At 46.5% G+C, this 27182-nt stretch overlaps 3 protein-coding genes across 3 annotated transcripts in view; 2 read left to right on the top strand and 1 right to left on the bottom strand.

Annotated features, from left to right (window-relative positions):
- Nucleotides 1-8955, top strand: part of LOC139051041 (YLP motif-containing protein 1-like) — a 71249-nt gene extending 62294 nt beyond the window's left edge. The window contains exons 10-17 of the mRNA XM_070528076.1: nucleotides 5285-5350; nucleotides 5840-6228; nucleotides 7107-7370; nucleotides 7433-7513; nucleotides 8095-8208; nucleotides 8270-8330; nucleotides 8393-8502; nucleotides 8563-8955. Of these exons, the coding sequence (XP_070384177.1) occupies nucleotides 5285-5350; nucleotides 5840-6228; nucleotides 7107-7370; nucleotides 7433-7513; nucleotides 8095-8208; nucleotides 8270-8330; nucleotides 8393-8502; nucleotides 8563-8703 (1226 nt within the window). The 3' untranslated portion in view covers nucleotides 8704-8955. The remainder of the gene's footprint in view (nucleotides 1-5284; nucleotides 5351-5839; nucleotides 6229-7106; nucleotides 7371-7432; nucleotides 7514-8094; nucleotides 8209-8269; nucleotides 8331-8392; nucleotides 8503-8562) is intronic.
- A 427-nt stretch (nucleotides 8956-9382) lies between these two features.
- Nucleotides 9383-10814, bottom strand: LOC139051047 (uncharacterized). Its single transcript, XM_070528092.1, has 2 exons — nucleotides 10091-10814; nucleotides 9383-9720 (listed from the first exon to the last, which is right to left on the bottom strand). Exons 1-2 carry the CDS (start codon nucleotides 10603-10605, stop codon nucleotides 9522-9524), a joined length of 714 nt encoding a protein of 237 aa, XP_070384193.1. The 5' UTR covers nucleotides 10606-10814; the 3' UTR covers nucleotides 9383-9521.
- A 122-nt stretch (nucleotides 10815-10936) lies between these two features.
- MTA1-like (metastasis associated 1-like) overlaps nucleotides 10937-27182 on the top strand; it is a 24263-nt gene continuing 8017 nt past the window's right edge. The window contains exons 1-7 of the mRNA XM_070528087.1: nucleotides 10937-11263; nucleotides 13822-13889; nucleotides 14980-15905; nucleotides 16080-16156; nucleotides 18732-18848; nucleotides 21581-21669; nucleotides 21754-22460. Coding sequence (XP_070384188.1) covers nucleotides 11236-11263; nucleotides 13822-13889; nucleotides 14980-15905; nucleotides 16080-16156; nucleotides 18732-18848; nucleotides 21581-21669; nucleotides 21754-22460 — 2012 coding nt within the window. The 5' untranslated portion in view covers nucleotides 10937-11235. The remainder of the gene's footprint in view (nucleotides 11264-13821; nucleotides 13890-14979; nucleotides 15906-16079; nucleotides 16157-18731; nucleotides 18849-21580; nucleotides 21670-21753; nucleotides 22461-27182) is intronic.

The following is a 27182-nucleotide window of genomic DNA, read 5'->3' as shown; positions in this document are numbered from 1 at the left end:
TGAAAAAAAAACTTGTTTTTGGTGCTCGCCAGAAATGAGACAGGATCCAAAAGGTTGAGAACCAGGGCAAGCCCTTGGCATGGTCTTTGAGATTAGGGGGTGCAGGTGACCATAGAGTTTCTGACTAACACCTAGAGGGAAATCTGGCACCACCGTCTATGAGAGTTTCCTAAGGGGCGCTGTGCCGTCATGTGAATGATGGTACATGTGTCTGCAAAGCTTGTGTTGGCTGGTCTAAAGGCTTCGTATAAAGCTTGGATATGGCTACTCAAATAACGCGTTCTTAAACTAAAATTTTCATAAAATGTTTCCATTAACACATACTACATTTTCCAGTGAAGTTTACTCACCTACAATGCATAACCAAGTGAAAAAAAGCAATAACAGACTACAAACTGTTGCAAAACAAGCAGGAATCTTGTCGTTTGCCCTCCAACTTTAGCGGCCCGCTGATACTTATTACGTTTCATATAATTGTACATGCAATAACAAGTTCTCTGTAAAAGAGAACCTGTTTTTGTGTAATAATAAAGCTAAAACAGCTTTTTGCGTGTCGTTTTAGTAGAAAATGAATCATTGGGACAGACGGAACAGTGCTTGCCAGGCGTGCCTTCAAAATGTCCTGGTTCTCCAAGAACGATGCCAATCCGAAGCCTGATTATACCAGCATTCCCATGCATACCACAGCGCAGCAGCGTCAGATTTCTTTCTAGGTAATAAAGTGAGAAACTCTATGCAGGTCACACACTGAAAATTGCCAAGGCCATGGTATGCGATGTGTACCATATCCTCTAACCATGAGATGCACGTATTGTTTGTTGCCAAACAAAGGCTCAGTTGCCATTCAAAGGCTATTAAGAAGATTAGACAATTAAGAGCTCTGCAGCTTTGCAGAGTGCTTCAGTAGTAGGCTACTCATTTAAACCAATTTAGATAAATGTGAAGTTTTGTTGTAGTTGGCCTTTAGCTAGTACCACCAGCCGTCTCTAATACTTCACTGCGCTCCACTGTGTCATACCTTTATATGAGATTTTTAAGGGAATGTTTCCTCTGTTTGATCCAGAGAGAGATTCTAAATATGCCGCACACTTTTTTTTGCTGTGCTACCAGACTGTTGCATGCAATTAGCTGATATGGAGCATGACATTATGCAGCTGCAATTATACAGGTCAGTGGAAGTACTGCCTCTACTAGTTGGTCAAATACAGGCATAAAGTAGTGTCCGGTGCCAGTTTAACCACATAAGGTTGCAGTAGTTGCTGTGAGGACCATCTTACTGGTGTGAAAGATGTAAGAAAATGACAAGAGACTCAGGGGTGCTGTTTGGGCGTTATTGAAACATTGTAGTGTAGTGTGTCTACGGAATGAGGTTCTTTAATGTGCACCTAAATATAAGTAAACAAGTATTTTTCCATTTCTTCCCCACCTGGATGCGGCTGCTACGGATTGAATAGAACCCGGGACCTTGAGCTCAGCAGTGCAACGCCATAGCCACTAAGCTACTGTGATGGGTTCCAGGAACGGAGCTAGGCGCTGCTTTGTGGTGTCATGATATGTCCACCTCCAGGGTAACCGAAGCTGGTCTGTAGAAACAAGCTTTGTAGTAAATTATTTAGGGCACTTGCCGGTAGTTTTTCTAAGGTGCAGAGGGTTCTAACCTTCGCATAGTGCAAAATAAAAATTAAAAAATGAGAATTTTATATCAGTACTCATTTAAACATTCTTGTGGATATGTAAATTAAGAAGAAAAAGATGCTGCATGAACATTTGAATCAAATTAGCAGCTTTGTGTAATGGCTTGGTGGGCAAAAAAGTTTTGCAGCCGTATTGATAGCACAGTATTTCATGGCAGTACTAATACTTCCCTATATGATAAGCTTCTCATAATTACTGGGCAGTTTGTAGGATTAAGGGGCCTTTGTTTGAGATTAAGCATTGAAAATCTCTGAAAGCTCTTCACAGAGTAAACCTAATGTTCGGGCTTGGTGTTTAGCTCACAGGCGGGCAGTATGCAAGTCATAAACTGCGTGGCCAAACTAAGGGTGACCTGATGCAACTCCCCGATGCGAAACAAAAGGCTCGTTCTCAAGATTATCAATATGAGGTTTGCTTTAATAGGATGCAGTGACATACTGGGTAATGTTAAGCTGAGCTAATTTATATACTAATGTGATCTTTCATGTGCTGAATGCCATTAAGTTCAGAAATGAGCTGTGGTTAGCTAGAATAATCGTATAAAATGAGAAGAGGCAATATGATGCTACAGGGCCCCTCTCTTTAGTTTGATGACAAAGCTTGTGATAATTATGCCCTTTTTTTAAATGCTTTGAGAAACAGCAGGCAGCACAGTATAGTACGTGTAAGCAGAACATTAATCTAGGTGAAAGAATTCAACTTCAACGTAGAAGAGGCTAATACTTCAAAAGTTTCATTGATAATTGCCTAGACACCATTAATGGTGCTTGCACCAATTGTAGGGCCTATTTCTATGGCACTTCATTTTAGCACTGGTGATGAGTATATTTTTCATGTCACGGAAGATGCTCCTCGCATGCAACTTGGCCTTTAGGCTTCTGGCACCTGGCAAAGGTTTGTGTAGGCAAGCTTAGAAACCAGCCTTTCAGTGCTGAAGTTTAGAACAGCTCAGCATGCTTCTGGAGCAGTTTGAGGTAAATCAGCAGCAAGGGCATTCATTAGCAATGTCAGCTGTGGAATTCTTGGTGATGAGTCATTTGTGACCATGGGTCACTCCCTCTGGTAACGACGCCTAGATTAGAGGGCTGTTTTGGCAGGGCATCTAGTAACACATTCAGTTGCATCTGCCTATCATCAAGCCACGAACATGGAATTAAGCTCCAAGTTTCAGATTGTAACACAACAGTACTGCTCTTGGCAATCGGACCACAGCACCTCTCATCGTGAGTTGCCACGCCTAGCACAAATAATAAATAAAGAACCTGCATCTGCATTTGTGCAAAACAGTGTTTGCCAAAAGTGTCCTACCCCCTTGCACACCTGTACAGTGGTCAGTGTCCATATACTGTACAGGAGATCAAGGGGTACAAAAAGTCAGGTATGTCAACAAGAGCACTGCTTACACTGCACTGGGGAGGCATGACTGTAGTACTTTGAGGCTAGGAGGTGCTACTTCTGAAAAGTTGCGCTCTCACATAGATGCACTTGTGCTGATGTACTGAGTGATGCATTACTATAAGCACCAAGTGCACATAACTGTTCCACTTAAACTGCTTGCTGATTTTGGCTCTAAATTTCACACGCTTGTATTTTGTAGTGGGTCCACCTTAATACCAAGTTTACAAGCATACTTTACCCCGTTTCATCCATAATAAATCCAAAGTGCGCATTGTATGTAGCAAGAGCAACTAAAAAATTTAATCTTGGTACCATGGAACAGTGGCACCATCTGGGACCATTATGGTGAAGTGTACTTTTTACCATAGCAGTGACAGATGGCGCCACCGTTCCACTGTAGCAAAAACACCATTAGCTTCAGTGGCATCGTTGCAGAGGATAGCCACTTCGGCTTTTATACTGTGAAGGAAACGGGCAAGCAAATCTTTGAAAATGTAACCTAATAAACTGGACCTACTACAAAATTCAACCTTGGTGGGATATTCAGGCATCAGCCAGTGCTTTAGCTGGAACAATGATGTGCACGTGGTACTCCTAGCAATGCAACAATCAATACTTCTGTGCAAGCATCTGTGATAGCAGCAGTACTAGCCTGGTTCAAGAGGCAGACTAGTGTTTCAGTTATGCTTGGCCAAATGTGCTAAAGTCTGCAGTGCCGAAAACCTCACTCCTTCCACCAAATGGGCTCTTCAAAAGAAGTTACGCATGTGGTTACACAGGAACATAGAGCATCAGCATTTAGCATTCCTAATTTTATGGTGGAAAAAGTCAAGTGTATCTCTCAACTGCAATCTGCTGAATGCAGCGGAGTTGAAATCTTTCCTGGGCCTTGATTTTTGGTGTCCCTAAACAAAGAAAATATGAAACAGTGGCAGCACTGCTTCGCAACAGTGCAGAGCCAGCGGATGCAGGTACAGGCAGGTAGCATCTCATAGCCACACTGAGGCAATGTGATATTTCTCACTATTGTCAACAGCTGCAAGTGTGGCTCACATAGCCCAGCAGCTAGAATCTCTTGTTCTAGCAGATGCTAGAGGGTACAGGTAAACTATTTGCCAAAACTGTCTAAATCTAAAAAAGCACTTGTGCAATATAAGGTTAAGTAAGTGCTTTAATGTAAGTGCCAAAGTAAAGGTTTAGCTATAGGTGCTGTTTGCATATTGTGCAGTACAGTTTGCCAGTGAAACACATGCAAGCACAATTTTCTATGACCACATCGCAACACCAGGTCCACAAAACCATCTTCATTGATCCTTGGGAAAGGTCTGGTTATGCAAATACATGCATGCTTTCATGTGAGTACAGCCAATGAGCTACAAGGTGTTACTCTGCCTTGAAAATGAACAGGCAACATTGCACTAGTTAATAATGAACATTTATTTAAAAAAAAAATTGAAACATTAGGCTTGCGCAAAAGCCTGTACTGCTTTGTGGTAAGTCTCCTAGGCTGCAAAATATCTTCCTGGTAAAACTGGCCAAAGAGTAGGCAAGCATGTGAAAGTAAAACTAGTGTGCTAAGAAGTACTGTAGAATGGCATTAGCAGTACCAGATGCATATAACAGTTTAAACATAGTGTTGCACCACACAGCTTCACTTTTAATAACTAATGCACTTCCATATGTCAGAACAGTTGAAAGGCATCAGAGAAAGGCCTACTTGCTAGAAGAGCCCACAATTAACTGTTAAGACCTATATTATCCTAAAAAGGGTAGGTAGGTAAGTGTTGCAAATGCAGGCTACAAATAAAGCATAGCTCAGATATAGTCAGGTTGAAGCATAAGTAGCTGCAAAGAACAATGGAGGTGCATCGAGATAAGTACCAGGTCTTTGTAGCTCATATTTGTGATTTCCATATGGAAATGCTTTCCCAGCTCTTAGAAGTAGCAGCAGTGCATCTGCTACTACTTACTTTCATTAATGTTTAGTTAGTGTAATTTTAACCACGCTAACCCTTCATTTGAACCTTAGGTAATTATGGCCAATGTGATATTTCTTGTCATGGTCAGATTAATGCAAGCCACCTGCATTAAACCAGCAAAGACTTCCATGCAACTTGTACAAAGCATGCGCACAAAATTTAGATTGGTTGTTGACTGGTCTAGGCTAACGCCCATTGTTTGCTCTGCGCAGCGAGGTTCGAGTCATTTGACTATGGCCATGGGAAGAGCGCAGAGGAGAAAAGGCAACTACCCAAAGGTAAGGTGGTGGCCATGGCATTGTTGATGTTTGTGTAAAGCCACAAAAACAAGCAGATGAGATTTGGTGCCCTGGTATGTTGGCTTGCTAACTAGAATAGTGGTGCATAGAGTGAAACCAAACCAGTTTAGACTAAGTATTTTTTAATAACCCTTATATTCATTCCTCTAGCACAAGAATGTTGGTTAGTAATAAAAATAAGAACCAAACCCTTTTTTTGAATTTTACTCTGAAGTTTCAGTGTGCTGGTGCATCATTGCTACCTAACTTGACCTGCGTAAACAATCCGAAAATCCACGACATGAGGAACCAGTACGGGAACTTATTGCCTCTTGTCTTCTGGCTTACAGAGCTTCCTCTCGTGGCAATAGCAGATGTAAGATCTGTAATTTACCAATGCAGCTCAACCTTATATTCCATTTTAGCACCACTTTAATGTGGTTGGCAAGTTTTTCCAACAGAGCTCCTTCCTGCTTCTGGCTGGTGCAGTGATGGACTATGGTCATGGAGCAGCATTCCGCGAGCGCTTGCCAATCATTGACGACCTGGCACTTCCACCGGCATTCAGGGATTGTGGCAGTCGTCATAGTACCCCAGAACCACCAGCACCGCCACCTGCGCCTCCAGAACCGCAAGTCATCTCTGTTGAGGACCTGCTGGGGCTGCCTGGCCGCGAGTCACGTCCGCCACTTCTGTGCGTGGTTGTGCGTGGCCCGCCAGGCTCGGGCAAGTCATACCTGACACGGCTCCTAAAGGAGCGTGAGATGGGTGCTGCCGGAAGTGTAGCGCCGCGGGTACTTGCCCTTGATGACTACTTCATGCAGGAAGTGGAGGTGTCCGAGCTTGATCCCGACACAGGCAAGCGTGTCAAACGAAAGGCGAGTAGCTCCACATATGACCTATATTTAGGATCCCTCGAGGATTCACATGCTGTTATGAAAGCGAAGAGTTGTAAATTGGGCACTACCTGCTGATGAATGGTGGTTGTAGTGTTGAAGCTTGGGAACAGAAGACAGAAGTTAGACTCATACAAAAATAAAAATTGTGCGACTCGGAGCTACATTAATGAAAATGCCATGCTCTTTTTGGTCTGTGATTGTGTGTTTAGGATGGCTGCCATGATTCTTGGAAGAATTAATATTGCTTGCTTGGTGCTTTTCTATCAAAAAGGTGTCTGGCAGGAGGAGTTAGAGTAAGGAATTACCCACAAAATTAATGAAAATTGTGATTGTTTGTCAAAATTGGACACAAATGACTGCAATTTGTTTTTTTTTACGTTGGGAGAAAGTGTGATGCTTTAAATGGGCTTGTTTTGTCAGAGGAAATGCTTCCTAACAGAAATGGTGCTTAGTGAATTCTTTTAGAATAGTGTTGTGCTCAGCAGACCCAGAGAAGTTTGATCAGCTATGGTAATCAGCAGCTACCGAAGTCAGAGCAAGTCGACGTTAGAAAATAATGTGATATGGCATGCTGCCACTTCAGCCACTAGAGTGCATAGATTTGCACCAGTGCGGGGATTGCTTTCCTTGTGGTTAGTTTCCCATTGTCAAACCAGCATGTGCCTCTTCTAAAGAACTGTGCGTAAGCACTCTCAATGGTTATGTGACAACTTGTTGGGACAGCCATTGAAGAATGAGATATCAGTAGCATCTGTGTCAATGGGTACTGCAGACGAGGTTTGGTTGTTGCGTGTTCTCCTGTACCAAAGGCTCCTTGTCATTTATGAATGGCACTGTCCCTTTTTCCCGGCCACCAGGAATTCCGGTACGAGTATGAGGCAGACATGGAGGACGTGTATTTTAGCAGCCTGCTGAAGTCGTTCCGCAAGACAGTGGATGGCCGACTTTTCTCATTTGTGCTTGTTGATGCGGTGCTGGCACGGGTACAGCAGCTGGAGCAATTTTCAGGCTATGCACGCCAGAATGGGTTCCAAGTGTACGTCTGCGAGCCAGACTGCCTAGATCCCGAGGAGTGCCACAGGCGCAACGTGCATGGCCGCTCCCTTGAGGACATCCGACGGGTACACATTGACGACCAGGCTACCATGTCTGGGCAGCCGCTCACTGTGTCTCTCTTCTACAGATTGTGGACTCCTGGGAGCCAGCACCCAGGCAATACCCCCGACTTGACTGCAGTGTACTACTCAATGAGATGGAAGACATGGTAAGGAACAGCATGTCTCTTAGACAGGACAATGCCTTCAACACCAAATTGCGTTGAAGGCCTGGGGTAGGGTGTTGCCTTAAAGAAATAATATTAATAATAATAATAAAAAAAAACAGGATTGCGTCATTTGTGCTGCAACTGTCCTGCATTTGTCTGACTGACACCTCAGGTACTCCGTATTGAATGGTGAAGACCCTTCTGCTTGTTTTGATTGTGCTGCTTTTTTGCTACCATTGCTGTTGTCTGACCTTGGAGAGGCCATGCTTTGACCATGCTTTTCTCAGACATTATGTCACAATGTAAATATTAAAAAGCGAAAATAAAAGCCTACACGGCTACCATCTCATATATGAGGCTATATAATGATCAACCATGATCAAACAAGGGAGGTCTGCAGAGCCAACATTTCGACAGTAGAACCTGTTTTCATCAAGCTCTGACGAAGATAGGTCCCCTTGTTGAAAGATTGGTTTCAGCCCAAGACATGCCTTGTTCGACCACTTTTGATCACCTTGAGTAGTTCTGTTTTCTGTGACAAAGGCCGTGGATGCCTAGAACGTGCAACTTTCTGAGCGCAGGATGGAGAGCTGCCCCCAGCCGACACTGAAGACAGTGTGGGTGGTGGTGATGGCGATGGCGGTGGTAATGGCAATGATGCTGCACCTGAAGACGAGGAGGAGGAGGACGAGCCCGTGAGTATTATTGCGGCTCGGGAAGGGAGCTAGCTCGAATGTTACCTGAGTATTTGCACAGGTCCACAAGCCGAGCCGGTGGGAGCTGATGACAGATACTACAAGCAGCGGAGAGCGACTCTGTATGTACATTGCTGCAAAGTCAACGCTACCTTGCGGCACTGACGCCGTCCTCTTCTTGCAGTAAAGCTGGATGGCCTGAGTAGCCAGAAGCTTAAACACACCTCCATGGATGACTATCTACAGTTGCCCGATGACTATGAGGAACGACATAGTGAGCCGGGCAAAAAACGAGTGAGTGCTGATGTCATTTGCCTCACCTGGCAGCATTGTTTACGAGATGTCTTTATGCAGGTGCGGTGGGCTGACATAGAGGAGAGTAAACAACAGAAGCGTATGAGGGACATTGGCTTTGTTGTGGGCCAGACAGACTGGTCCAAATTCACAGACCCTACCCATGCCGAGAAAGCACTCACACGGACCAAGTACATCTGAATCACCCGCCTTCCTCTTCACTCATCCGAAAGAAAAAAAAAGAAAAGCACATGGTCACTTGTGTTGTGCGTGCCTGTTTCATTTTCGACAAAGGTTTCATCTTTGTGCATGCTCGTGCCCAGCATGGAAGACACTTGGAGCAATCTCCCTCAGGTGGAAAACACCAGTGAAGCAGCTGTTGACGGGACAATCGTTGCAGTGCTTGCTCTTCCATACTGTTACAGCAAAGTTATTAAATGATGCCCTTCAGAAGTTGTGAGGTTTACTGAATACCTGGCACAGGTGTGACGCCACCTTGTTCATGTTCACCATAAAGGTTGAGCATACTGTGGTGTAATCTGTGCACATATTGGACTGCTGCCAGAAAGCACATACAGTAGCCTTGTGACAGCCATCCTAGTTTTGTGTTTCCACCTGATTAAAGCCAGTCTGCCTTACCAATCTCCTACAAGAAGTCGGTGCCATACATTTTGCATAGCCAATTTGTGAGGGGTCGTTTGGGTACCCGATGTGCCTCTGAAATGTGGCTCTGCATGCAGTGTGCTTACCAGAAGTTATGCTGCATGCAGCATTATGCATGCAGCATTATGCAGAAGTTATGCTGCATGCATGCTGCATGCAGCATACAGCTGATAAAGCTCAAGTTAGCTTTATACTACAGGAACACAGAATACATAACTTCAAAATGTGCAGTATTTTATGCATACTGTTTGATGTGTGTGAAATTCACAATGCTAGCACAGGCACCACAATGGCTGCAGGCAGCCGCACAAGGATGGGTCACATACTTAGTGGCCATAGCATCATATAGTGATGCCTTACTGTCCTGACACTAGCCGGTCCAGCAGATCGGGCACGGACGCCGGCGGGCTGGCAGAGGTGCTGGCAGCGGCTCCGTCCACTTCGGCGGTCTGTCCTGTCGCGGTCCGGTCGCGGATGAAGCGCTTCTTCGCGTTGAGCACCAGGCTGAACTTCGCGTACAGCTCGGTTTCCAATTCCTCCTTGAGGCGCACGCTCCTGCAATGGTATCCGCGAATGGTAACAGCGTTCGGTTCGAGACGCTCTGGCAGAACCTTGGCGTGTAAAGCTCTCCGGATGATATCCCGCCTCAAACGCGTAACATGTCTGTATTTACGCGACGGAGTGACTGATAAAATTTCGCGTGCGCGCGTTCTTGAGACATAGGGGAGTGGTAACTCAAGGTTGCGACACAAGTGTTCACGTACTACTGCTGCTGTTCTCATCGTCAACCATCGTAGCTATTTTCCCTCTCCTTTACTCGGCGCAGTTTCCTCCCAGTGTACCAAAAAACACAAACGCGAGGTCGGCCTCCTGGTCGAGCGGGTGTAACAGACCGCAAGAACGCTTGAACGACGTCAGCTGGTACCTTTGCAGGGCTTCCAGTGTCCGCGCCTGCTCGGCCTGCGTCCTCTGGAGCTCGTCGCGCAGTCGGGCCAGGTTCGCGTCGCGCTGTTCCACGATGCGCAGTGCAGCCTCGAGCAACCTGGGGCCACCGTCGTCGTCGCGCCGCAGCAGCGTTTCGTTTATTCGGGACAGCATTCCGTGCGACACCCGTCGCAGCCACGAGAAGCGAGCTTGCTCTTCGCCGGCCGGCTTGAGACGGTAAACGAAATCGCGACCGCCCGAGGTGAGCGCTGCGTCGAATGCACGCGCCGTCTCTTCTGACCCATCGGGGATCTGCACGTGGCCGCTGAAACAATGATGACCGTCGCCAAGTACGAGCTCGTACTCCGTCGGCTTTGCGGCAGAGGGCTTTGCTACGGTGTGGAGGAAATAGCGAGAGCCTTCAATTTTGATCGCCTGTACGAACTCGTTGTCCTCCGAAGATGCGTCCGCAGCTCTGCAACTGTTGCTGCACTCGTCTTGATCTTGTGATGACATACTGCCACAGCGTCAGTTTATTCGATTTGCTTACGTTGCGTCGCCGAGATGTATCACGCGGGAAGCAACCGGCTACGATGTTCGGGCATTAGCACTTCACAAGTAACAGCACTCGTATGTAGGGTACGCGTACACGTCTCGTCGTGGCGAAGGTTCATTCGTCGTCTCTTCAACGCCGACTTCCACCTAAATCAAAGCTTTAGCGGGAATGCGGCGCGCAGGCGCCGCAGCTACAGAGCTTTGGCTTCGGCTTGATTCGGTTGGTTCAGAGATTACGAAGCCGCACAAAGGCGATCTTGAAGCCATACGCAGCCTCCGTAGCCCGTGCTTAAAAAATGCCTTGAGCAGCTAATTGTAGCCACAACATGCTATTAGCATGTCGGCGAGATCATTTAAATTGCTGCACTAAAGTGTACATTCTGTGAATATACGGGATATCGTAAAACATTAGCGCTGGTTAGGCGCCGCTGCTTTCTACTGGCACTGAGCGTCCAAAATGGCGCCGGTCGCGCGGCGTCCGTGCCTGTGAACACGTGAAAAGTTGAAAATACGAATGCATGCCTCAATTCCCACTACCACGGCTTCGTCTACAACTCCTCTGCTGTGACCAGCGATTTGTAGTCACCCACCATGGCTGCCAACATGTACCGTGTTGGAGGTATGTGACTTGCCGTTGCCGGCGATTGGGTATCTCGCTAGTTAGGGTTAATCGGCAGCAATTTTATGCAGTCTGCGTATTTGTGAACGTGAAATACATGCATTTCCAGCGTTATGGAACTTGAAGGAGAGATTGTTCCAGTCTGTCGCATTTTTGCTTGAATGCGCAACAGTAGCGCAGATAGCACTATCCTTAGTTTTCTTTTGGCGTCTTTTGCGATGCCGGCGCGTCAAATGCCGGACGTGTGGTGCGTACCGAGGTCTGCTTCATCGTTTAGAGTTGCCTTTAACGATCTTGGGCCGCTACGACAATCGCTTGATAAAGCTCTCGTCTGGAATGTCTTAGCTTCTTGGTAGCTCTGCCCGTGTTTCCTTACTGAAATACACCTAACAAAGCCATAATAACGGCACGAAAACAAAAGATGCAGCCTAATAAAATACCTTTGCAAATAATGCTGACGTCTTGCTTAAGAACCGAATAGCGTGTTACTTTTGGTGTCACTATGCAAGGAGTACCGGATAGCCGCTTCTATCGAGAACGAATGAAAGGTGCATAAGCCAAATTAACCTGCTAACTAGTAACTAGGGTGACGAGAACTTTCAGTACTAATTAAGTGCTGTTGCCATTAGACTTCGTGAGGCTCTTTCGCTCTCACGAAAGAAAAACATGCTTCTGAGCTAAGGGAAACTTCTGCAGTAGCCTACCACTGGCATCCACTTATGATAGCTGCTGAATATCTTATAATATATATGCCCTGATGACCATGCCTTGGCAAGCGTGACAGTAGTACAGCTCAGCAACTACATAAACTGTGGTTCAATAGAAATTGTGTGGTTCAATAGCGGTGTTAAGGCAGACATGTTTTAATTTGTGTCACCCATGCAGTTTTGACAGTCATTGAGTGCTAATTTTGCTGTGGTCTGTCCTCAGTTAATGTAATTTGCAGCCATACCCATATGTGGAGTAAATGTTCAATTGTTTTTGTGCTCGTGGATGAGCTTCACAAGTGTAAGAGCAATAGCCCGCTGTGACCATCGAAACAACACATTTGACACCAGTGTGGTCTAGTGACGAGATGACCAAACATGCTACATGGTGGCTGCCCACTCTAGTATGTTCTACTCGAAAACACACTACTTGCTGTAGATAAGGCGGTTGACACACAAGGTCTTTCCACACAGCACGCTGGCGAGCAAGAGGCTTGCTGAAATAAACGGTGAGCTTTTGTTTGCACAAGTCCCAGCTGGTGAGTTCCTCTTCGTGAGTCTCAAACCAGACGCATGCCGTTACCACAAGGTAAAAGATCAGGTTAGCGAGCATGGTGGTCTGGTCTGAGTGATTGCTCGCGCTCACCCGTTTGTTTAGTTGAAGCCAATCTTTAACGACAGTGTTATCCGCCCTGGAAAAGGTGCCAGAGTCGCCCATTTGTGCCAGGATGATGGTCGGTGTGGTGGTGATATGCCTAAAGCATTCTTGCTGTGAGCTGGCATTGCCGATGCAGCCACGGAGTGCCCGCTTCATAAATCCATCGTGCGTCTGCGATAGCCAACAACCTCCACTAAAATAATTAGGGTGAGAAGAGTGGTTTAAATATATTTACAGTATTTACGTGTCCACTAGCCTGCAAGGCATACAAGATGGAAACCAGCCCCCGTGACATCAGCAAATGTTGTCGTCTTCTGTACTGTCCTCAGCTTCATCTCTGGCAGCGCTTGGTAACAGTATGTTTAGATGGTTGTGTCATGATTGGCAGCTTTTTCTGTGCAGGATTTTGCTAGGCATAGGTTTGGACAGGTGTGTCCAACTGTTCAAAGCCTCTAAGTATAATCAAAGCTCTAGGCAAAAATGTTTGCCTGAATGTGCTACAGCTGAGCACTCTAAATAAGGGTGAACAGTTTACCCTTGTGAGAAAAAGTAATGCACCACCCTGTAGGTTTAGACCTCAATTTTTGCAGCAGTTGGAAGGGATGCTGTTATTTCTACTTGGAGCTGTTCAGACGTGATTATGCCTCAGCTGAAGTATTAACAGGTGTTCCATCAAGTGGTGCCCAATCATGGTTTTAAAAATGCTAAGGGTCTCTAGTTCTGTGCATGAAGAAAGTGAAATAGACATGTTTTCGAGCAAGTGAGTTATGCATGCTTATATTGATGCTGTGTACAAGTATTCTTCTACAACTGTACGTTAAGTTTTCTTTGCAAGAGCTGAAAAAAATGAAATTGTTTAGCTTGGCACTGTGGTTGCTTACCTTGTTTTGAAGAAGCAAGTAGCGTGCAATATTGCACATATGAAACAAAAAAGGGTTATAGTATGGGCGTTTTTATGTGTACTATCAGTAAGTTGAAATGTCATTCTGCTCCAAGTCTGTGGAGCATTGGCGTTCATGTAGAATACAAGCATTATGGTCAGCATTTTTCTTTTTTTAAATTGTTGACTGCCATCTAAGCTGGACTTTGTTATACGAAGGCTTTGTGGGTACATTTGTGCAGTGCTGCCCTTGTTAGTTTTTCTTGCCTCTTGCATGCAACCTGACACATTCAGTTCTACCATCTCTCTGCAGACTATGTCTTCTTCGAGACTTCGTCCACTGCTCCCTTTCAAATCAGGAGGATCGAGGAACTCGTTAAGGTAAGCTTCGGTTTCCCATTTCGTGACTAGACACAAAGACTAGAGTTCAAGACGTGGTGCGACAGTCATTGTTTTTCGGCACCTGAGCATCTTGCCAGCTTCACTACAAAATATACTGAATACGCTAGTAGTCTACATAATCGTTGGATAAGTTATGTTCCTTGTACAGCTATGTGTGGGGCTCATAAAAAAATAATGCAGAAAGTAATGCCTCAGTTCCTTGGGGTGCTTTCGATTGCCCAACAAAAATAAAATTTACATACTGCACTTGCACCCTTCTGTAGCTTGTGCAAAGGAGCCAATTGCTACTAAGAAATTCGCTTTTCTGGATTAGGCTTGATGACGATTGAAAGGACCCCATGTGATGGGGGTACGAAATTATTTTTACTGCCATAAAGTGGTTTCATGAACCTGTAGTGCTGGTCGTGTCAGAGAGTCTTTTGTGCTGGATGCTGCATGGCCTGCTTACTTGGAAACCTTGATCAGAATGCTCCTGTCTGCATCTTGGCTGGTTCTTCAAGAAAGATGTCACTCTAAAGCACCCTCTTCCCATCATTCCTATGCATACAGCAGTAATGTAGTGTCAAAAAAAAATTAGGGAGTTTCGCGTCCCAAGACCACTTTCTGATTATGAGGCACGCTGTAGTGGAGGACTCTGGTAATTTCGACCACCTTGGGTTCTTTATTGTGCACCTAAATCTAAGTACACAGGTGTTTTCGAATTTCGCCCCCATCGAAATGCGAATAATGTAGTGTCACTTTCTCATATATGTAGTTGTAGTCAATTCTATATCTATAAGGCAAAGGTTGTTTTTGGTTATTCTTCAGTGCAGTGGACTTTTGAACTTGCTTGCACTTTGCTGAAGGAGAAAGCTAATATTTCCAAAGTGCCTTTATGACCACCTCTTTCCTTACTGCATCCTGTCTGCTGAAGGTGGAGCGGGCACTGGTTAAGTGCCTGTGATCGTTTATCAATGAGTAGGAAAATTTACAATGACTGATTAAGCATATGTGCAAAGCCCGAATTGGCTGTGCCGACCCAATCGTAACAGCAGAACTAACCACGATGGGCTTGCTTCAATCCTTGCAGACTGCCAACGGGAATGTGGAGGCCAAGGTGATGTGCTATTACCGCCGGCGGGACCTGTCGCTAGAGAAGCCATTAGTGGGCGCCCTCGAGGAAGAGCAAGAGCGAGAGGCTGAGCAGCTGACAGAGAAGGAGCGCCACCAGCTCCGCCACCGCGAGCTGTTCTTGTCACGACAGGTGGAGACTCTGCCAGCCACCCACATCCGGGGCAAATGCTCTGTCACCCTGCTCAACGAGACCGAGTCCTTGCTCTCGTACCTCAACAAGGAGGATGCCTTCTTCTACGCCCTCGTCTACGACCCCCAGCAGAAGAGTTTGCTGGCTGACAGAGGTGAAATCCGCGTGGGCCAGCGCTACCAGGCAGAAGTGCCTCCCTGGACAGGGCTGCCCGCTGAAACAGGGGAAGGGGCCGACGACAGAGACAGTGCTCAGCTAGAGACGCTGGTGTACATCCCGTCGCACGGTCTCTCCGACCGGCAGCTGGACCAGTTCCTCATCGTGTGCCGGTCAGTGGGCACATTTGCGCGTGCCCTCGACTGCTCGAGCTCCGTGAAGCAGCCCAGCCTCCACATGAGTGCGGCGGCGGCCTCACGAGACGTGACGCTGCTGCACGCCATGGAGCTGCTGCATCGCACGGGCTACGACCTGGCACGGGCGGTGGCGGCCCTGGTGCCTCCTGGCGGGCCAGTGCTCTGCCGCGATGAGATGGAGGAGTGGTCGGCCTCAGAGGCCAACCTCTTTGAGGAGGCCCTTGAGAAGTACGGCAAGGACTTTGCAGACATCCGCCAGGACTTTCTGCCCTGGAAGAGCCTCAAGAACATTGTCGAGTACTACTACATGTGGAAGACCACCGACCGATACGTGCAGCAGAAGCGAGTGAAGGCCGTTGAAGCTGAGAGTAAGCTGAAGCAGGTCTACATCCCAAACTAGTGAGTGCTCTCCCTTAAGCACCCCTCATCTTTACGCCAATCCTGTGGCTCTTCTCTACCCCTTCCTGCAGCATGGACCCATGTTACCTCACCCTGCTTGTCAGTCCACTACAGCTGCTTGGCACTGCAAGAGTGCTTTAGCCAGTGTTTTGCAAATGATGCAACTTTGTGCAGCAACAACAAAGCTTCGGGTGTCCTTGGAGGACCCGAAGGAGCCACAGCTGGCGGCCGCCCCTGCGAGAGCTGCTACAGTGAGTGTGCTCCACTGAACCTGCTCTCACTTTTTTGCTCTGCTGGGGCTGTCCCTCGCAAGCATGTTGTGCCTGGCCTGTGGACACGTGAAACAAAGGTATACTGCTGATGAGGAAAATCAGCGCAACAGAAACACAACGCACAAGGAATGGAAGACAGAGACAAGTGCTTGGTCTTTGCCTTCTCTTCTTGTGTGCATTGTCTTTCTGTTGTGCTGATTTTCCTGATCAGCAGTCCAACACCAACTAGCCCAACAATTAATTATTTGGAGGTATACTGGCCCAAGAAAAGCTATTGTGTCATTAATGGGAAGAAAGGGGATTGGCTCCGTACTTGAATGATACTTTAGTGTCACTGTCATCACCTGAAGCACTCAGATTCTCTCTTTTATTCTGTTCGTTCTCAATTTTGTTTGTCTTTCACACTTACTTTTTTTTTTTCCAGTAGCCTTGCGCAAATTAATGTACAGCACTGAAGTAACCAATATCAGTCACAGGCCGGGGGGAAAAAAATTGAAATCACCTCGCTCCTGTTCCTCGTTCTCTGTGTTGTGTAGTTCACGCTGTTTTTGTAAGATGTGCAACATTTACCAACTTGCCCAGTTTACACGTCTACTCCCTGACCCTCAATATGCTATTCTGCATGCTACTACAGATCAATGCCTGCTTTTTGAAATGTGTTTCATAAAACTGCATTGCACAGCAGTGTTTCAGTGCGAAATGTTGCATCCAAGAAAAATAGGTTGCAGTATTGTGTGTTCCTTAAGAGTGCCGAATGTCATTTCAACTTATGCATGTGTGTGCTCTATGTGTTTGAGGGTGAACTGCGACATTGCATTAAAAGCATGACTTTTTGAAATTACAACATGTGGCATACTGTTGCAACAGCGAAACACCACTCGAACCTTGTTATAACAAAGTGGCACACAGTGAAATGTAACGAAGTAAATTCAATAAGGGATGTCCAAAACTTGATGTCTTATGGCGTATTTTCGCCTCTCGAAATTGCTTCTTCATATACAACCAGCCAAAACTGAAGCCCTTAATAAAGTATCCATTTTAAATCTAGAGGGTGTTGCCTTATGGGGTGCGGATTTGGACACAACAAGGTGAGGCGTGTAGACAGGACACAAGAGAAGTGGACAACACGAACACCACTTCTTTTCTCATGTGTCCTGTGTGCATGCCTCACCTTTTTGCTTATGAATCCTTACCAACTAGCTCAGCTTTCTGTCATTCTTTGGACACAACCTATGCCCCTCAAAATTCCCATAGAGATCCATGTATTTGTAACATTGTCCTGACAATGGATATACCAAACCAGATTCACCTTTGAAAACCAAAACATACCAATCATTGTACACTGAGCATATCGCTTCCTGCCAGGTTCATCACGTGGTCGGTGTGGCAGTTGAAAATTCCCGTGTCGAATGCGCCATCGAGCAACAGTGGTCGTCTTCGCTGCCGTGCACATAGTGGCTGTGCTTGATGGCCGCCCTCAAACGACGGCTCATCATAGCACTTACCTCTCTTGTTGCGGTGCATAGCTGACGAAGCTAGACGTGCAGGCAGATCTTTCGAGATTGCGATCTCGGAAGTCAGCTAGCTGCACCGTTAACACATATAGATGGTGCTACTTGCACATGGCATGTGAAAAACCAGTGCCTCCACTTTGCTCTCTCTCTGTGATGTGCTGCGCAGGCTGGCACAGCACAGCGTGACCTCCGAGATTGCATTGGTGTTGTGTGCTGAAGCAATTACTTTTGGGAATAGTGACTTTCACGTGCCAAATGCATACACGTGTATGACCAACAGTGGTTCTGGCACTGGACCAAGATCGCTACCTTCACACATGGGCAATTGCCTGCTGTCAGCCATTATACTTTTGACAGGTTTGCATGATGTAGCAGAAGTGAAACTATCTTCGAAAGTCATGGAGGTCACCCAAGAATATTGTCCCAGCTGTGTAGTTGGCTCACAATGTTGTGTGCCACATGCTCGAACACAACAAGCTTCATTCGCATCGCAACATGCTAGCTGTTTCCTTGGACTGCGCTGCCGTTTTGCCAGTTTCTCGACAATTTGAGCTAGCCAAATAGAAAGAGAAGTGAACAGCCATCACAATACAACATAAGGAGGCTATCGTAAAGGCTGCCGCATCAGGTACTAAAAAGTTCTGTGTTGCATACCCGGAGATTATTTTGCTGTTGTTTTATTCAATTTCCATCGCATACACGGTCACGTTTGTCAGGCCACGGAGCTATGGTCTTAGCATGTTTAAAGTTGTGTGCTCCACTGGCTATATACTGCAGTAAAGCACAATACTCTATATGATGCAGTAATTTCAGCTCTCCCTTCATCTTCATTATAACGAGGTTCGAGTGTGTCTTGGAGGTCATGTAAGCTCTGATGCACATGCAGAACTCCGTCACAGTGTTGTGAAGTTGTCAGCATCACAGTTGTCGATGTTGGTGTGCTAGGTGAGCCACGTATGTAACCGGGAAGATGGTGTGAACTTCTCTCTTTGCCTTTCTGTCAAGCTTGCTGATGCAGCCAGCGCTGCTTATCATTGCAGCCATGAACTCGGCCCAATGGTATGCGTGGGGACCTGCACACATGCAGTGCCGTCTGTGCCAGTCCTGCTGGACCTACTGGAAGAAGTTTGGTGGCCTCAAATACCCAACCCGACTGGGTAAGCTCTGCACATGTACGGTTTTAGACTGGGAACTACTAGTGGCTCTATTCGTATGTTGTATCTGTGCCAGCTTAGACTATCACCAATCGCTGCTTTGGCAACTGCAATGTGCTAGAAACAGTAGGACATGCCTAGCTGGTAGAGGTGAAAGGACCTAATGGAGCTGCTTACTTACAGGTTGTACAGAGCTGTTTTCACAAATCATGGATGTTTCAAGAAGCCCACTTTCTCTCCTTACATGTTACAAGTGCATCATTGAACTGGCTGAGCATAACCACAGGCATAATATGCCTATGCACTGAAACTGGCTCAAATTTTGCTGCAGGCATCTTCGTCGACATGCCCACATCACCATTGCTGTGCCAATGCCTTGCATGCACTTATTACAGTCGCCGACCGATTTTTCATACATGGAGGAGGCCCAAAAAGAATAATCAAGCATCCGGAAAAACAAATTTCAGGGAAGAGAAAGGAAAATGCTTTATGACTTGCGGTGTTTTCATTGCAAGCGTTGTTGGCTGCTGCTTCGACAACCAGGAGGAAGTCGGCGGGCCGAGCGTGATGTTCCGCTTAGGAAAGTTCAACATATTAATATGGACGATCTGCAACAAAGTTTCACAGAGCTGTTTGACCATGTGGATGACCATGTGGAGCGGTGCCAAGTCACGTAATGCACAGTCCCTGTGTTTCTCTGTCATGCAGATCGGCTTTAAGGGGGAACCTGGTGCATGAGCAGAACTTTATTGTTATTAACTCTGGAGATTGAAACTTTCAGCTTATATTCAGTTTAGTGAGCCGATTGCAAATATGTAATCAGTTTTTTTCTATGTTTAATGGAAAAAAAGTTATGCAATCTTTAGTATTATAAATTTGGAATGTGACTTGCAAGAAATTTATTGTACTGAGAGATCTAAAATTAACTAGGTATGTTTCTGAATGTTTGAAGAGTGCACATATAAAGTTTCGTATTTCTATCTGCATATTAGCCAAAAGTTATCAAAACTTGAATGAGCAACTTTGGAACACAATTTTTCGTTGTTAATTCTTGCAGGATTTGAAAAGGTTGCATTGCACTAGCTACTGTATTATAGTTTTGTTGCACTTTTTCACTGTTTAGCATTCAGGAAAAAAAAATTATCATGCAAATCGGAGAACTAGCAGACACAGTGCACATCCCAAATTTTCGGGTGTGCGAAAATCATGATCTGAGAAAAACACAAAAAACATTTAGCAATGTGAAAAATCCTTTTTATGTAACAAAGTCATGGTATTCACCACTACAATGAATCAGAATGCTCCTGGAGGTCCAAAGCAGGCTTTTCTTTGCGTCTCTTCTTGATGGCTTACTGGAATGCTGCCGATGATGTGCGCTTTCTGTCTGCGTTGACCACATGGCGGTTGTCTTTCTCGGCTGCTCGTCTACTGCCTGTGCAAGTTTGTTGCTCGTGCAGCTCACTGAATATGTGCAAGCTAGACTGGTGGCTTCCGAGGTTGAACCGCTCATTTTGAATCAAATCCAACAATTCTTGACAGCACAAAACTCGAAGTTCTTTCTGATCTTCCGTCAACGCTTTTGGCACAAGCTTCGTGCAGACCTTGCGCATTTGCAGATCCTCGGTCACTATCCCATGTACCGCAAATGTGGACATGTGTAGGAAGTCAGAAATTTGCTGGATGCTCACTCGACGGTCGGAATGCAAAACTTTACGCACACGATTCACGTTTCTGTTGGTTCTGGTCACTGTTGAGCGTATGGTAGCTGCGACAGCGTGGAGACACTGGAGCATCTTCTGCTTCACTGCCCGGCTTTCGGGACCGAGAGGGAGGCTCTGTACGCCTCCTACCGCCAATGTGGCTTGCCGTCCACCACCCTGCAGTGCCTACTCTTCCCCAATGCTCACAGCTCCATCACCAAGCATGCATTTTCGGCATTGATGGAATTCTGTGAAGCAACACACTTCAGAGTGCGGCTGTAGGCCCCGCAAACGCTTAGCTACATTATGTCTTTTTTTTTCTTACTATTCCGGTCTCTCTTTCCCTTTTACTTCCGGTCTCTATCACCTTCATCTTTTTCTCCCTATACCCCTTTCCCCGTGCAGTGCTGTTGAGGTGTCCTCCTGTGAGAGACAGTTACGGCACTGCACTTATTTCTTCCACTTCTCTTTAAAAATCACTTCACACACACACACACGTCGAGAACAGGGTTCGTCGACGACGTCGTCCCAGCCCTCCTTGAACGCCTTGTACCCTTGTGCCACCTCCCGGACTGTGACCTTGAAATGCAGTTGTCCTTGAAGGCCTATAGAAGCATATGGAATGTTTCGATTGCATTCTCGCATGTAAAACTTGATAGTGTATCGCTGTTCAAGCGAATGCTCCATTGTGTCGTGTTATTTGCTCACACTGCTCGGAGTAAACTGGTGACTGGGTGCGTTAGCAGGGCAGAACCCTCGCCAAATTTCCCGACTGGTTTTACTGCGTTGCCATGGATAGTCGCCTCATAATGAAATCATGTGCATTACTTTCATAATGAACACATTTTGTCAGTTTCTGTGGACAGACAAGATGGCGGTGGTGCACAATGTCCAGTCAGTCGAGGAGGTTCGAATAATTGGTCGGGGACTGATATGTTTAGGGCAGATGCCACATTGGCATTCAAAGTCTTTCAAGTAAGAATCTGTCCTTGTGCTGCTTAGCAAAACTCGAATTGCTTGTCTGTGCACACGCAGAGTCAGCAGATGTGCTTGGCTCGGAACGGCTGCCCGCTGGCATGGCGTCTCACCGACCGCATCGGTGCACCGTGACCGGATGTGGAAAGGTGAGTGGTTGGGGCCTCACCACATATGAGTGCTTCCCTTTCTGAAACTTAGCATGAGCGTGCCTCCTCCACTGTTCTGTGTAGGAGTTCAAGCTGAAGGCTCACCTGGCGCGCCACTGTGCCACAGCCCACGGCCTGGCGCTGCGTGCTGGCAGCCCGCGGCCCGTGGTCAAGACGCGTGCCGCCTTTTACTTGTGCACCACTGCGCTGACACGCATGGCCCGGCGGCTGGCAGGCCCAGCAGCGCTGCGGCCCCGCCATGCGGCCCGCAATCCATTTTTGCCAGTCAATGCAGCAGCAATCCGGCTCGAGGTGCAGGGCAAGCTGGACCCAGCCGTGCTGGCAGCGACGCCATCTGCAGCGGCTGCAGCAGCTGCCGCACTGGCTGCTGCCCGCCGCCGTCCTCGCGAGCGCGGTGCTGTGGTAGACGTGTCGCACCGGCTGGGCACGCCCAATTTGCCACGGCCCGAGTGGTTGCACCCGACGCCGCGTGAGCAGATCCCAACGCCCACACGCCACGCATTCCCTCCGCCGGCTGAGCGGCCTCCTCCACTGCTACTTCACCATCAGCCACCGCCACAGCAGCAGCGTAAGCGACCTGCCCCAGAGCAGGCCACTGGCCCACCGGGTGGACCCAGGCGCCGGCTGGGACCACCCCCTCCTACAGTGCCCTTGAATGGGGGCCGACCCAAGGTTGCCACCATCACCCGGCTGGGCGGCGGCCGCAAGCACCTCATTTCATGGGTGGATGCGCCTGACGACCTGTACTTTGTCGCCACCGAAGCCACCAGGTGAGGGATGCTGATATAGGTGGTTCTTACAATATTACTTGTAGTCGGTGATAACCATAAACATTCAGTTCAAGGCTTGCCCACAAAACCACCTACACCTGCTGTGTGCACCGCCACACTTTGACACATAGTTCCAGAAAGATGCCTATATTGAAAGAAGGTTGCCTCTAACATGATGGCACAGATGCAAGCAAGGATTCTTTTGCATCTGTGCAACTTCCTCGAATGTATTTGCCACTGCATCTTTAGGTTGTCATGGGCTATAGACAAAAACCTGGCACCATTGAGATTAAATAGCAGTTTCATGACAGTGCTACCACTTTGGGAATGCAAGGTTTGGGTAGTCTTGAAAATGGCTTGGCTCAAAATGTTATCACGGCTGTTAATTTATGAGATGCAGAGGACTAGCAGTTGGGAAAGATGCACCAGAAAGACTCACTTGGATTGCAGTGTAGAAGTTTACAGCCCAGATATGAGGTAGAAGCTCACGCATACGTTTTAGGCTAAACGCAGGGAAAGGCTTTCTAATTAGGAAAACATGATTTGAAGTCACTAAAAAATTACGAAACTCGACTGTAGCCCCTTCAGTCGTGGCGTTCATGTTTGTGGACATGACTTATTTCTGCCATTACTGTGCAGTGGTTGCAAGGAATAGACCATGAATGACCACCTTTGAGTAAATTGAACATTTCCTAAACTACACCCATTTCACATCTGAGTGAAATGTATTGCTTCAAACAACCGCTTTGGTGAAGGCACTACTATATATGTTTGAACGGGATGTTTGGAGCGGCACGTTTTGGTAGTAATTGCGAAATATTATTTTTTCCCTTGTTGTAATGTTTGCACCCAATATTTAACCTTCGCATGTAATTCAGGTGGGTGATTTTATTTTTTTAATGAAGAAACATAGCATGACTGACTGTACCATAAATGAATAGGTAATTACTATGTAGAAATTTTGATAGGTCACTGCAAAAAGCATAGAGCTATTCTCCCACCTTGACTTGCTTTCTATGGAGTCTCAAGCACTTTGGTACAAAATTGTGTAAATTTCATACGGTTTTCGACAATCGATTGTAATTCATGACTGAAGGGGGTCGTTGACATCCACGTAATGCAAAGCATTGCGTGAATCATTGTGGCACGAGATGCGGACATGCAACGAGCTGGCGGGGCCTGAGCAGCTTGAGACACACATTCTCGTTTTTATGGCTTCAGCAAGCTTACATTCGTGCTCCTCTAATTTGGCCTGAGCCATCACCTTCTTCACGTGGTGAGTTTTGACATGCTCACTCGGTGCACGGCATGAGAGGCCGACGTGCGTTGAGCTGGTGAGGCCCGAGCGGCCCAATACGCCGGTTTTTGTTTTTCTATTGCATGGTGTTTCCAGAATGAAATCGAGCTGGTGGTCTTCGCCAGAATACGATGCCGCCATAGCAAAACACGATCCTCACTTCATGCTGCCTACTGATTAATGCTACCGGTTTTTCGGACCTGTTCGATAATTCGGACGCCTTTGCGGCACCGCCTCACACTAAACTGAACGGAGCTGAGTCCGTTACTTGGAGGCGACTACAAACAGAAACTTATACGAGTCCCGTGCAACTAAAAACTTTCTACCCCGATATATACGAGAGCGATATGTGCAAGCTATGCAAGTCTGTTAGAGCCACCCTTCAACACATGTTGTGGGGATGTGAAATATATCAAAATAAAATGGCAGTCTCCCCAGAAAATCTACGGGCGCGGTGGTCGGCCGTGCTGCTCAGCTCAGAACTCCAAGACCAACTTTGGGCCGTCCAGCGAGCCAAGGAAGCCACACAGGAGCAGCAGCTCCCAGTGGCCATCTAGGCGGCCCCAGGCCCGGGCCTCTCAATCGCCGGATTCCAAATAAAGTTATCGCATCACGGCACCGTCACGGCACCCCGTAGAGTCAATGTATAAGAACGTCTGAAATTTTGGATGCAAAAGCCTTTCGCCGTCTGATTTTCTAGATTTTTTGCCATGGCTGCAAGTCCGAAACGGCATTGATCGAAGTTACCACCGCCGCCAGATTTTTTTATCTCGCTGCCTTGAACAGGCGCTCTCACACGCTGATCGGCTGGCAGCCATAGCCACTACCACAGCAACACTAGGCCTAGCTTGTACCAAGCTTCTTGCTGTTTGATGCCGTATTTTTCTTTAAAACAATTTGCAGCTGTTAGCAGTGGCGCCCAAATCCTTGCCAATGGCTTCGAAGCCCAGAAAGCACGACCCATTGCATAATTCCTGTTCTTGGAAATCATCTTTGCCTCAATATAGCAGTGTTATGCAGTGAAGCATACACGAAGTAGTGCATTGAAGCATACCAAGCGTGGGAAGAAGCAATTGTCACGGGACACTGGATGTATTTCTTAATTATAAACACAAGCATCTGTCGTCTCCTGCCACAGTATGAGCACCGATATGCCTAATAATTGTACTGGCAGGCCTTCAGATCCATTACAGACATGCCTGTGGCAATTTGAGCCCTTGGAGGCAGTAAAGGGTAGTGCTTCGAAAGGGCGGTCGGGTATCAGCAACAAAAATTAAGGTTTTACGCCGAATTGACTCGTATCTATTCCCAGTGGCCACACGAAACACTGGAAGCCGACAAACTGCGTCACAACGAAAGCAAGTGTACGGGATGGTACAAGTGTTGTTCTTGACTGTCATCACCATCTTTGTGACCCACCCTATGGAGTCATCCCATCTCGGCGCTGTTTATTGATGCATGGTCTCTTGTCGAGCTCCTAGCATTGTTATTGGGCATAATACACATGTTCTCTAGTGCAGTAAAGCATATCAAAGCACATCTGTCATTTGGAATGCACATATGACATTTGCCATCACTTTTTGTCTTGTGCCTGATGGTGCAAATTGTTCTAGCTCATTTGTAATTTTATGTCTGTCTTGCGCCCAGACACATATCTTTGTTCTCGTTAGGCTACAAAATTTCATTTGTTTACAAAATCAAGTTCCTTGCCTACCCAAATAAAGATGTTTGCAACACACTGCATGGTATACCATCCGTTGAAAGGCAAGCCTAATTGGTTGCTGTTTGCTTTGTGTCTCACTTCACTCATGAGCAGCACTTACTGATTGCACAGTAATAACAAGCTTCGCCAAATGGCTACAGATTGCTGCTGTACTACTCCAAGTATTTCAAAAAGACAATTTTTTTTTCTCCGAAACTTATCCAAAAATGCTAAGAACTATGTTGCTACTATGTGCCCAGCAATCTATTCAATTTGATTCGAATATTTGTATTCAAGCAAATATTCGAACATTTTTGAATTCAATACGAATGATAAAAATATAATATTTGATAATGAAACTTTTAGAATAGTTGCACACCCCTAGTTATTGCCTTCTAAAAGCATGCAGTATCCTTTCAGTGGCATTATGCCATACATGCTGTGGCACAGATAGGTGAGGAGGCTTATCATAATAAAATGGGTGGTGGTAGCTGTGAATGCGGGGCACGACAGCCAGTGAGGAGATTTCCCGGTACTGGAATAGAAGGGGGCAAATAAAAGGGCGGGTGAGTGCTGCTGGGAAGCTGCTGCAGTGGGCGGCTGCTATTTTTAATAGCACACTCTGCGCATTTCCTTGTTTACGCAAGATCTAGTGGCCAGAAAACATATTATATGATCGCACTTCGGCAATGTACTGAACATTAGTGCCAAAAGATCATGTTTTCCAGGAATGTATCAACGAGCAAAAAAGACGCGCAACTTCTGTATTTGGTCATTTTTTGTGTTCTCTATAGCAAATTTTGGTGTGCGGTCGCGATTTTATCAAGGTTCTGCTGTATCTGACTTGCTCCTAATTTATATCTTTAAAGAAATGAAGTTTAATAATGCCCTTACAAAGTTCTCACCTCAGTTTGAACCCCCCCTACGACAGGAAAACCTCCCTAATTCGACCCTTGGTAATTAGCAAATTAGGATAATACAGGCTTTGGTCCTGGCAGGCAGATGCATTATTTTATGGATTCAAACTCTCATTTAATTTTGACATACTTGGCTACACATTGGTTAATTTGTATAGCTCTAGGAGCTTGGCGAGAGCAGAGCACCGCAAATATGTAACGCAAAAGAGCAGTAACGGCTATAGTGTCCAACTGCAACGAAGTGGAAAGCGAAGCGAAGTGGAAGTCGTATGTGAATACAGTGGAATCTCGATGATACGAATCTCACGGGGTCATGAAAAATATTCGTATTAGCCGAAATTCGTATCATCGGAACAATTAAAACTAGCTAAATTAAAGAGTCAGAGGTGAACTCACTCAGGCACGCGTACATAAAAAGCATTTATTTCTTTAAAATATGTCTCTAATGTCCTTCTTCTTTTTCTTTGTCAGGTCGCTTAGCAGACCTTGTTCAAATCCATAAAAACGCGTGCACGTGTCGTCGCTGATTTCAACCGCGGCCATAACACGCCTCAGAACTTAAGCTCGTGCAGCGTTTCAGCCGCCGGTGGTGGTCCTACGCCGTCGCCTACGTCTAACAAAGAACGCGGCCCAAAGCACAGCAGCTACACCGTCCGATGGCACGCGGAAAAGGAGGAAAAGCACAAAAGCAACAAAAGCGCCACCGCTTTAAACTCTTCGCGCCCAGTCGCGGCCTCCGCGCTGTCCGGCACCGTGTCCGCGCCTCCGCACCAAAAGAGAAAGGGAGAAATCGCGTGGCTGCGCAC

Source organism: Dermacentor albipictus, chromosome 10 (assembly GCF_038994185.2).
Source record: "Dermacentor albipictus isolate Rhodes 1998 colony chromosome 10, USDA_Dalb.pri_finalv2, whole genome shotgun sequence".
Classification (NCBI taxonomy): domain Eukaryota; kingdom Metazoa; phylum Arthropoda; class Arachnida; order Ixodida; family Ixodidae; genus Dermacentor; species Dermacentor albipictus.
Note: the sequence above shows the minus strand (reverse complement) of the source record. Positions and strands in the feature narration are given on the sequence as shown.

Coding starts and splice junctions, on each gene's coding strand:
- LOC139051047 (XM_070528092.1), bottom strand. CDS start 10,605: ATGTCATCACAAGATCAAGACGAGTGCAGCAACAGTTGCAGAGCTGCG. Junction 9,721..10,090: donor ACACTGGAAGCCCTGCAAAG/GTACCAGCTGAC, acceptor ATACCATTGCAG/GAGCGTGCGCCTCAAGGAGG.